General features: G+C 38.9%; 1 protein-coding gene across 7 annotated transcripts in view; it reads right to left on the reverse strand.

Moving 5' to 3' along the window:
- Positions 1–12518, reverse strand: part of LYST (lysosomal trafficking regulator) — a 196209-nt gene that overhangs the window by 19192 nt on the left and 164499 nt on the right. For all 7 annotated transcript variants that reach the window (XM_003797445.3, XM_023517645.1, XM_023517644.1 and 4 more), the window contains one exon: positions 8242–8340. In XM_003797445.3, coding sequence (XP_003797493.1) covers positions 8242–8340 — 99 coding nt within the window. The remainder of the gene's footprint in view (positions 1–8241; positions 8341–12518) is intronic.

The raw sequence follows: 12518 nt of genomic DNA on the forward strand, positions 1-12518 counted from the left end.
GAGCCTGAATTATTTCTTTATAATAAATTTCCAGAATCCTACTAGTGGGTCAGTGAATGCTAATAATTTTATAGTTCTTGCCAGTGAACTTTTAGAAGGTGTTGTACCAACTCATGATGCCACCAGTGGTGATGGGTCCCAATGCCACTGTTACTTGGCAACAGCTATGAATTCAATTTCTAAATCAAAGGTTGCAAAGTGATGCTCTGAAGATGGTAGATATTCACACAGGGTTTGACTCCTGTTTTCTCCATTATGCTGTTTATTATCATAAATTACAATAGAACCTCTGTAAGTTGACCACTCAAGGGACTACATATGGAGATGGTCAACATAAGGAACTAGGCCTAGTGTACTGACATGTACACGTGGTGCACGTCTGGCCCTTGAAAATTAGGTCCAGTTAAGGAGGTGGTCAATTATAGAGGTTCTAGTGCATTTAAATATTTCCACTTCACAGAATATAGAAAAGCAGAAGGAATAAGTATAATAAAGAGCTATATACTGACCACTCAGTTAAATCTTAATGTTTTAGACTATCGCTTTACTTTTTAATTAATTAATGTTAATTAAACATCATATATACAGCTTGTGTACTGTTGCACATCCTATTTCCTCTCCCTTGTCAGAAGTTACTACTATCTTAAATTTTGTATTTATGTTCTTATATAAATTTTTATACTTCTAAATACTATATTATTTTTCATGTTTTTGAACTTGACATATATATTATTTTGTAGGCATGTTTTGCATCTTGCCTTTTTGTTCTATTATTCTTAAAGTATATCTGTGTTGACATATTAGGCGTGGCTAATATATCTCAACTGCCATGTACTTCAGTATTATATTCATACAAAAATACATATTTTACACTTAAAGAATCAAAAGTGAGGTAATACCAGGATTACATTCTTGCTTAGAACAAGTGACTCAGACTGTGTAGCAGCTGCCTATTTAGCTGGGGTCTAGGACACCCAAATGAACACAATCACAGGGGTCAGATCAGTTTGTAACAACGACAAAGGCTTAGGCCTTGTCTTTAGACAGTTGTGGGTTAAAGGTAGAAGAATTAAAATGAAATAATAATGGTCAAGCATTTGTTAAGGAATGCAAAAAGGCAAGACCTGTTTCCTTAACCTTTAAAGCTATTAAGACAGTAATAAAGGACAGAATGCTTGACTGGTTTGAAACAGTTTGGTAAGTCAGATTAGAATGTGTTGGAAAAGACCAGTAATTTAGATTAGAAAGTACTTAATGTTTACACTCCCTCCACCCCTGTTCACATATGTTCTTTATTAAAGTTAATTTTAACATAGTCCTTTCATCTACCTCTCTATATTTTTGTTTTCCCAGGCTTTCAGGTTGACACAAGACCACCAGTGAGTATGGTCAAAGTTCCTCCCTTACCAGATTATCTTGATGATTTCAGTATTATTTGAAATGTTAACATTATAAAGAACACAATAAAAACCCTATGTGGTTTTAGGTTGGGGCAGCACATCCTTATTGCCTCTTGGCATGTAAAACTGTTTGCCTTTCTGAGCCTTATAGATTATTTCTTTGAAAATAACTTAGTGTTAGAGTTTATTTTTCACACTGTGCCCTTGCCATTTCATCCCCAGGAGCAGAATGACAACAGAGGGCTGCAGTCTGGCTCTCTGATTGTGACCCTCCCACAGCCAGAAGTCTGTAAGGCCATTGAGATGTGCCCAGAACCCTTTTCAAACCATGCTTTGGGGTAGCTGGGATTGAGAAACTCCTTGCCCACAGTGGTCTGAGTGGCTTCCTTTTATGCTTGAGCTCTAAAACATTTAAGTTTTTGATCCCCACATTCTAAATCTTTGAAAGTTTCCTAAGTTTTAAATAACAATAAGGATTCCTTTAAATTATATTTCTTTTATTATAACCAAGTTTTAATTTTTTATATAGTCATGTCTTTAATTATAATTTTTTCATGTGCTTGGTTTTGTGTATTTGTCACTGTCTTAAAAAAATTATTTTTGCAGAACAGAATGCAAGTACCTTCCCTGTTTCTGCCAGGTGATGAAGATCACTGCTTCAGTCTAGGGCCTCCTTAAGGCAAAGTCAAGTCTTTAAGAATCCTGGACAACCCAGGGAATTCCAACCCAGGCTATAATTTCATGCAAAAGTGGGTCTGATCCAAATAATCACGTTCACTCTGAGAGGACTGCCCTTTGGGGACCAGCTTTTTGAGGAAGACTCCCTTGGCACTTTCCAGCTTGCTCGGTCCCTAGGTGTTGTTTTCTATTTCTTCCATAAACAAGTGTGTCCAAGGATAGTGTCAACGTTCTAGGATTAACAACTGTCTTCAAGGCTAATGCTCCCTTCCTGCTTATTTACCTCTCTGGTTTAGTACTTTTTTACTAGCTTGTCAGATCCATCATGCTTTTAAGACTTAAAAAAAGCCAAAACTGAGCACCAGTGTCTTTTTGATAAAATGACTTCTTTTCCATTGGATACTTAGTAGTGGAATTGCTGGGATGGATGGCATGCTTATTGTGAACTCTCCATACTGTTTGTACTAACTTTCAGCCCCACCAACAGTATATAAGTGTTCCCTTTTTACCACATTTGTGCCAATGTGTGGTTATTTGACTTTTTAAAAGCAATCACTCTGACAGGGACAAGGTGATTTCCCTTTGCAGTTTTAATTTGTATTTTCCTGATGGTTAGTGATGCCGAGTGTGTCTTTATTTGTTTTTTGATCATTTGTGTCTCTTTTTTACTTCTGTTCATGTCTTTTGCTGACTTCTTAATGGAGTTGTTTTTTTCCTGGTGATTTGTTTGAATTCCTTGTAGATTCTGGATATTAGCCCTTTATCAGATATATAGTTTGCAAATATTTTCTCCTATTCTGTAGGTTATTTGCTCTATTGATTATTTCCTTTGCTGTGCAGAAGCTTTTAAATTTAAATGTTTATTGCAGCATAATTGACAATCACAAAGATGTGGGATCAACCTAAGTGCTCATCCATTCATGAGTGGGTTAAGAAAATGTGGTCCTGGGTGGCATATGTGGCTCAGTGTGTAGGGTGCTGGCCGCATATGCTGAGGGTGGCAGGTTTGAACCCGGCCCTGGCCAAACTGCAACAACAACAAAAATAGCTGGGCATCATGGCAGGCGTCTGTCGTCCCAGCTACTCAGGAGGCTGAAGTAACAGAACTGTCTAAGCCTAAGAGCTGGAGGTTGCTGTGAGCTGTGACTTCATAGCACCCTACCAAGGGTGACAAAGTGAGACTCTGTCTCTAAAAAATAAAAATAAAATAAAGAAAATGTCCTTATATACCACAGAATACTACTTAGGAAAAAAGGAATTAAGTAATGTCTTTTGTAGCAACTTGGATAGAGACCATTATCCTGAGTGAAGTATCTCGTGAATGGAAAAATATCAGCACATGTACTCTCTAATAACTGGGAATTAACCAATGGGCACACATGTACACAGAGAGATGTAAAGGTCATTAGAAATCAAGAAAGAAGGAAAGGAGGGGTTAAAAACCTATTATTATACCATTTGGGTAATAGCCACACTAACAGCCCTAACTTAAGCATTACAAAAGCTATCCATGTAATGAAAATATTTGCACCCCCTTAATAAAAAAAGACTTAAAAAACAATTAAGACAGGATAAATATATTTTATCCATATATTGACATATCAAAATATAAATATATTTTAAATATATATAAATAAATATATATTAAAATATAAACATATTTTATAAATATGTACATATATTATCTAGTCTTCTTTCAAGGGAAGGTTATTCTGAATAACTCTTTTAAGAAACAAGAAATTTCCTCACAGAATTTCTTTCTGGAATGCAACCTGTTCATTCATTCATACATACAGCACACTTTGCTACATACCTAACTACTATGAGCCTGTCCCTGCACTAGGACTTGGGGAGAGAGATGATGCTTTTCTGCCAGGAGCTCTGTAGCAATAAGAAGTGAGAAGACCCAAAGTGGATTTTCACAGAGAACCTCAGAGACCCATGAATCAGCCACTTCCTCAGGCTGGGGTCAGGGAGAGGGAGTAAAAGCAGGATTCTGTGAGGAAATGGCATATGCACGGAGGTTTGAAGAACTGGCAGAATTTATTCTGACAATAAGAAAGGACTGTCAAAGGGCATTCTGGGCTAAGGGAGCTGTAAGTGTGAGGAGAGAAAGGGGCACTACTTGGAGGGAAGTAGGAGTGGGCAGAAATGGGCATGGGTGGGGCAGAGGCCAGGTCAGCCTCATTTCGTCCTCCGAGCAATGAGGAGCCATTACATGATTTTAAACAGGAGTAAAATGATCCAGTTGGCATTTCAGGAAGACTTCTATAGATAGCCTGCAGGGAGAGTCAGCTCCAGGGGTGTGAGACTGGTGGCCAGGACCCCAGTGAAAAGGCCATTGCAGTCATCTGTGCAGGAGCTGGCAAAGGACTAAGCTGGGACAATGGGTGGAGAAGATAAGTTTGACGCATTTTTATTTATCCTTCCAGGGAATTATTGTGATTCTTTAACACAAAATTCAAATTTTAATTCTGGAAATCTCTGTCATTATCTCTTCAAATCCTGCCTTTCTCCCATTCTCTCTTTCTGTAACTATCAGTGGTGTCTGGACCTTCTCGTTCCAGCCCCCACATCACCTTGTTCCCCAGCTTTTCTTTTTATCTCTCAAGTTACATTTGGTGTAACGTTTTTCAGATATGCCTTCCAGTTCCTTAATCCTACGATCTGCTAGTTGACAGGCCATTACAATGAACCAGCTGGGGCAGCCTGGGCAAGTGACAAGAGGGATTAACTCTGGATTTCAGTGTTCTCATCTGGAGACGGGACAACAACACCTCCATCAGAGGGTTGTTATGGAGATTCAGTGCATCAGATCATGTAAACAGCGTAGAATGATGCCTGATACAAAGTACGCATTCAGTAAATACTAGTTATTATCTTTATTATTTCATTTCTATTTTATTTCCTTCAGTGTTACATTTTTAAATAGAGCAACTGCCTCCCAATTCGCTGAGTACAGATGAATGAATTGCCTTAACATCAAAACTGAAGTGAGGTTAGTGTTCTACTTGATAAATTATAAGTTTGGGATCTTGTGGTCAATATTTTCCTAAAACGTTAGGCCACTCTCCTACCAACCACTGTCATTCCCATTCATTTCTGTAAATACATTAATGCATCAGAAGGAATGTAAGAACACAGACTTACTGAGCCATCCTTCACCTTTTCCTCTGTGACGTGAGTAACAGTCACAGGGGGCTCTATAGTGGTGTCTGACACTTTCATAAACTCTACACTTTAAAATGACGGCAGGAGTGTTACTAGATAATTCACTAATGGGCTAGAAACTAATTTCCAGTGGGTAGAGTAGGAATCTTGTGCAAGCCTTCTTCTTTTAAATATCATTTTTGAATGAAGCAATACTACCTTGAGTAAGCTGCATATATAGTCTTTTAACACCAGCAATTTAGTTTTCTCACATATAGTTCTCTAACACCAGAGAAGAGAAATATAGGAGTTCATTTATATGACGAGGATGTGGCCACATTATTTAATCAGCAAAATAATGACACCATAGCAACTAGTTTAAAGTTGGTTGTAATTATAAGACATTTTTCTCTAACATGTAAGTCGCTTATAGCTAACAACTGCATATAACAAGTCACGTTAGTCATTGTTACACAAAATGCATTTTAGAAGATAGTATCTTAGGCAATTCAATGGAAACAGTGCTCAAAGTTGGGTATGCTATACGAGCTAAGGAAGGTATTTCATAAGATCCCCACGAAAACATATGCAGACAATGATTTTGGCCACATCCCACATGGCACTTGTGAGGCCTGTCGTCGTATCAAAGCTAACGGAAAGGGGAACTTGGAACTTGTATACTTTTACAATCATTGCATTTGGAGGCTTGGAAAGGCTGCAGAACAGAAACTGGCAAGCATGAAGTCTTCCTGCTGAGTGCACAGACGCAGGGTCAGAACTGCAACTGTACAGAAGCAGAAGGGTGAGAGGCTCCCCGAGAGAAAGCAAAGGTGTCTGCAGAAACCCCAAACAAACAACTATAAACCCACGGAGCTAAGAAGCAGTTTTGACATTGTTTAAATAGCAATTGTTAATCTCATGACTTCATTACCTAATATTTAGAGGGGGACAAAAAAACCTCTACAAAGAGCAGGAAAATCTGTTTTGAGGCAAATAATATAACTGAGGAAGAAAGGTGAGCAGGATGAGCCTTCACAAATCTACCATGACTTCATCAAAACTTACAGAAGTGTATGTGTCTTGCTGGGTTTAAATTTAATTAGATCAGCATGCTACATTAAAAACTATGCCATGCCCAATTACTCCTATACTAACAGCTTAACCTTATGAAAAAAAAACCTATGTTAACACACAGTTAAAAATGCAGACATAGGTAAAATAAGAACAGGGTGTTTAAAATCAAGAGGAAATAAAAAGCAAAAGATGAAGCCAGTTGTTAAAAAGGTGTTTATGTCATGGTGCAAAATGATCCAAGCATGTAAGCAGACAATGGCCCTAGCAGCAGGATTTGGAATAGATTTGTAGGAGAAAGGAAACAGAAGCGTGAGCTCAGAAGATTAAAAGTAATGGCAGCTGAGCATATCAGCAATGTTATACAATTAACCCTCATTTTAAGTCTTTTGGGATAACAAGGAGAAAAAAGGAGATATTTGAAGAATCCTAACACTTCTCTGCTCAGATTCCTCAGCACTCTGTTTACTGGGGCATATACGAACCTTACCATTGGCCTCAGTCTACTTCTCCACCTTGTTTTGGTCATCCTTTCCCCAGTGTTATAGTCTAAACTACACATAAAACTATTTGCCTCCCTCTCAAATTACCAGGCTTCTGTGTGAACTGGTTCCTCTACGTGCAATGTTCCTTCCTTGTAAAATGGTCCTTTGAGATCCACATTTCAAGCTCCCTGACATCTGGGTGGCCCCTCATCTCTGCTCCTCCAACCTGTATGTGAGCTTTCCCTGGAGCAGACACTCCACTGTCCTGCAATGATCTGCACGCGCCTGACTCCTCACCCTGCCCTCACTGTGCTATCCTGTCTGCATCCTGCCTGGATTGCTGCAGTAACTACAGAAACCAGTTCAGTCTGGTTCACTAACAAAATATAACAAAAGGCAACACAATCGTGAGCTGTTATTCAGGGCAACAGATTCCCCGCTTGCAGGTCAAGGAACCTGAGCACGGCCCGATGAACCAGGCACGCTTAACCATGACCCCAAAGCCTGCCAGAAACAAACAGGGCAGCCACAGGCAGAACCTGAGGACCTGGAGTAAGCGGGACTGAACTGGGAAGCAAGCAGTGCCTTGTTTTGTGCAGTATAAACTTAAGCGCCAAGGACTCATCACCACCCCTGTGCATGACCCAACTAGGTCTCACTTCATGGCATTTTCCTATCTCTCCCACAGATTCTCTGTGCCCGTAAGACCTGCTACCCAGACTCTAGCTTGGGGAGACGAATTTGAACACTGCCTCCTATCTCCCTGCCAGTTGACTTACCACAAAACCTTTTCTTTTCTCCAAGCTGGTGCTGTAGTGTTGGCTTCAGTATGAGTCAGGGGGTGAGCCCACCAGTTAGTGACAGCCTTCTCATGGTTGTCTTGGCCCCAGTCTCAGACCCCTGGCAAAATGCCGGCTGGATGATATCAGTCCTGCTTAGACCATTTTAATGGCTCCCTAGGGATCATGGCAAAAGAACCTGAACTAGGGTTCAAACGGAATCAACTTCTTCCAGTGAGTGGCAGAAATCCAGAGAGACCACTTGGATTTTGCTGTCATTCACCTTACCCATAGACTGTGGGAAGGTGGAACATGAGGGTTTCTAAGCTTTCCAAGTTGATAGACCCCTGTGGTCTACACCTAAGCACTCAGTTTGATACCAGGAATATAGGCGAGCATCAAATGTCATGAAAAAGCATAAATACAAAACATACCCTAACTCAAAACACTGCCTCTAAAAGTAAGAAATAAGACCTTTATAATTATTTTAAAAATTTTTCATGATACTAATAAACCTGAAGAGTTAGATACGTAGCTGTTCACATTTTAAGAGCTAATGTGGGGGAAAGATTAAAGCACCAGCATTTTAAGTTAATCTTATATTTCATAAAGATTTTCTTCCCCTCACTGACAAAATCCCAAGATTCTGGAGAGCCACACAGAGAGCCCAGGACCTACCGTGCTGCTTGTGAATCTGTTTGTGTAGGCTGTGATGACACCACATTTGCTTCCAGTGAACAGCTGGCAACTGTCAGGCACCCAAGCACAACTAGTCACCTGTGAAAAAAGACAAGTCAAAAATTATCATGTTTTAAAAGCACAAGAAATGCTTCTTTTCTGACAACTATTTTTAAAAAAATTTCAAAATTTAATTAATTAATTTTTTTTTTTTTTGAGATAAGAGTCTTACTATGTCACCCTTGGTAGACTGCTATGGTGTCACAGCTCACAGCAACCTCAAACTCTTGGGCTTAAGTGATTCTCTTGCGTCAGCCTCCTAAGTAGCTTGGGACTACAGGTGCCCACCACAATGCCTGGCTATTTTTTTTTTTTATTGTAATTGTTGTTGTTTTGGCAGGCCCAGGCTGGGCTTGAACCTGCCAGCCCAGGTTTATGTGGCTGGCGCCCTAGTCGCTGAACTACATATGCTAAGCCAAATCTCAAAATTTCAAACAAACATTTCTCTTGAAATGAATGGAAAGGTGCCAGATATACTAACGGAGTATTCTATAATAGTAAGCCAAATGTCTAAAGGTGGTTTCAAATGAAAATGTACTCTAAGGCATGGTCTATGATTTTACTCTATACACACACACACACACACAAAAACCATGTACCAAAAAGTGTACACACATTTCAAGAGAAAAAGCCATCCTGTCCATGTCTGTCCCATGGTGATGCTGGCATTCATCTGATCAATGCCATCTGCGGAGTGAACACCACACTACACACTGCTTCTATAACTCAATTCAACTTCAAAAAGTAACACATGAATAACATCCCTTTAAATACGTATACATTTTTTGGTACTCCCAGTATATAAATCCATTTACTCCTTAGAAATTATGATTTTGGATTGATTAATCTAAGGTAGAGTGTGTGTATGTTTTACACGTTGATCTGCTCTTTACTTTTATTTCTTTGATGGGGAAACGGGTATATCTAAGCAGAGGTATTGCTTCTAAAAGTGCTAAAGGTTAATGAGGAGAAGGAAAGATGAATGGGAATATAAAAGCTAGGATTGTTCTTCGTACAAAATCCTTTAGTGCTAACCACGGAGGCACCCTTCTGGCTTGGGTCAATTTTCTGTGTGACCAAATCCACCTCACGATGCCATGTCCACGGCTGCCCCCAACTGCTCTGCTCCCCTTGTGCTCCTGCAACTTCACCTCCCACCTCCCCAAGGAGACAGGTCCCAGCACAGACCTCTGCCTCTGCACCGCGGCCTCCCAGGCTTCTGCTTCAGAAGGGCAAGTGCCTCTGCTTTTAAGGCCAGCCCTGCCTCATCCCGAGGGCTCCTCAGAACCCTTGTCCTCAGAGTTTCAAACTGTCTTTTAGTAGCTTCTTCCCTTGGACTAAAACGTGTTTGAGTCTCTGCTACCTTAGTATATGATTTTCTTTGATCCTGATTTGTCTTAACTCTCAACATACAATCAGGGTCCAATGGATCCAATTTTATTCTTCCCATTCTAACTATTTGTAAGGATTGATACCTCATAACTTTTATTTTTTCTCAGAGGTCTTCCAAAGAACAGATAAAAAATAACTTTTAAAAATATATATGGAATAAAACTAATTTTTTCCTTGCAATTACCATATGGAACCTTTTATAAACCTAAATTACATAAGATGTTAATGATCTTATTTTTCCTATGTCTGGAAACATTTTGCTATTTCATGATTCTAGGAGTTATTTCATTACTAAACATTGATTATTCCCAACTATGCCCCCCCCCCCCAAAAAGTGAGAATGATGAAATCTCTCAAAAGGATAATCTAATATGTGAAATAAACTGTCATCTTTTGCTTTTCTTATTGCATCGTCCAAATATGGTGTCATCTTTCAAGAAAGTATAAAAGAAGACTGGAGATACCATTTCTGCTGTCTGCTTTTAGCTCGCACTGGATACCGCTGAGAATTGAGAATTTCTCACTGTCTACCAATAATAACAAAGAGAAGAAAATTGCCAAGGGAAGATGTTTCAAAATGATGAGGCTAATCAGAAGATGAAGGCAAAGACCCAACAGACTCTCGACATTAATGATGATGATGAAATTGACCAGATAAGTGAAATCTCAGAGTGTGGTCGTAAAATAATATCCTAGCCGAATTTTTACGAACTAAGCATTAATGAACAAAAATACATCCTTATACCTAAGGATGAAAATGAAATATGGTATTCTCATCCAATTAGTCATCTGACTAGAAGTACTTTGTCACACATTATTTTACTACAAAAATCTGGACCATCTTGTTTTGTCAAAAGGACTTAGGAGATTCTCCTATCTGTTATGATACAAATAACTCTGCAGTGCTTAAATTCTTTGCATTATATATGTCTATCTGTATACATGTATATTTACATTATAGATGTATAGATACCTACAACACATATATATACACAAATCATGAAATATTATTCACCCTTCAGAATGATGGAAATCCATGTTGCAATAACATGAATAAACCCAGAGGACACTGGTGAGTAAATACGGCACGTCCCTAACTCACGTGGAATCTACAAAAGTGAAAATACAGAAGCTCCGGACAGCTGTGGCCAGGAGCTGGGGGAGGTGGTGATGTGTGTGGAATGGAGAGACAAAAGCTACAAAAGATAAGTTCTAGAGATACAATGTATAACATGGTGGTCATTGTTAATATTGTGTTGAATTCTATGAGAATAGACCTTAAATGTTCTCACACACACATAAAGTAGTTCACTACACGAGGTGATGGCTATGCAAATTAGCCTGATTAGAGTAGTCATTTTTAATGTCGATGCATATTAAAACATCACATTGTGGACCTGAAATATACACAGTTTTGTCAGTTGTATCCCAATAAAGCTGGAAAAAAAAAAAACTTAAAACTGTCTTTCTTCAAGCTTTAGATCTGCTAAGTTACTAATTTACTTGGCAAGAACCATTTGACTAAATGTGTGTCTTTGTACTGGGGAAAATATTAGTAGCCTTAGTGGGTTTCCAGTTTGTCCTCACTTCACGCGGCATCTATCTGTAAGTTTAGTCATAGTCAACTCTTAAACAATGGAAGGAACGCCTCGTAATGAAAGGTGTAAAGATTTTGACTGAAAGCTTACACAGGGTGCACATTCAACACTGCATGTCATTCATTAATGCTGATGCAAATTTCATTTCTTCTTCTTCACTTTTCATTGAAAAGTTAAGATATTTGTAAACCCAGATTATTGAGCTCATAAGTCTATCTGTATTAGTATATTTTGACAGGTAAAATGTATTGTATATCTAACTCCCACTGTACATATTTCTCTCCCCTCAATTTAATAATCCCAAAAAGGATGCAGTAAGGAACATACTGATCGTATAATATGTTTTTTTGTATTTTCATTTATTTTGTGGACTCATTTCTAATTTAGTCGTAGTGCCAGCTTTGCCATGATTTATGGTTATAGTTTCTTTGCGTTTGGATATATATTTCTGTCAACATAAAAATGTGTAGATTAATGAGGGTGATATGTTTCAAAACTAAAAAAATTCTCATTAAAACTTCTAATAAGATTGTTTTTCACTCTTTTTCTTCTCACTTCTGTCATTTTCCTGGTACTACTGGCAGGAATATTGAAGGTTATGCAAACAAGTCACCGTTCTCCTCGCTTTCACTGCCAAAAATTCCCCCAAATAGCTCTCTCCGTGTCTAAAGACCAAAAATTCCCCCAAATAGCTCTCTCGCGTCTAAAGAGCTCAGGGAATGGGATACATTTTAGCTTTATGAAGAGGCACCAGATCTATGTAGGTAACGGAAATGGTGGGAGAACCTCCCTGGCCAGACAGCTGAAGGGAGTCTGTAATGGGGCACTGCATATACACGTGGTGTCTTGTTTCTTTCCAAACTCTGGAAACATTTTTACAAGAGCTTGCTGAGACAATAGTCTCCTAGTTTTAAAGAGGAAGAAAGAAACTGAAGTATGGAAAGGTTAAGTTACTTGCCACAAGTTAACGTTAGTAAATAATAAAGCTAGGACGCCATGAAGATCACAGGGCGCCAGGCCCAGCCTTCCCTCGACTACATCATGATGCCTGATTATCCAACCCACACAGGAGGAATCAGGAGTAAAGATGGTACTGCGCTCACAGAAAACGCCCTAGTGACAAAGGTGAGTGAACACTGAGAAGCAAACAAGGCTGATTTTGTTTAAACACTGTACCCTTCCCTGGTGCTGACTAGGAAACTAGCACCATATTCTTTTTTTTTTTTT

Source organism: Otolemur garnettii, unplaced genomic scaffold (genome assembly GCF_000181295.1).
Source record: "Otolemur garnettii isolate 467f Iridium unplaced genomic scaffold, OtoGar3 scaffold00116, whole genome shotgun sequence".
In the NCBI taxonomy this organism is placed as follows: domain Eukaryota; kingdom Metazoa; phylum Chordata; class Mammalia; order Primates; family Galagidae; genus Otolemur; species Otolemur garnettii.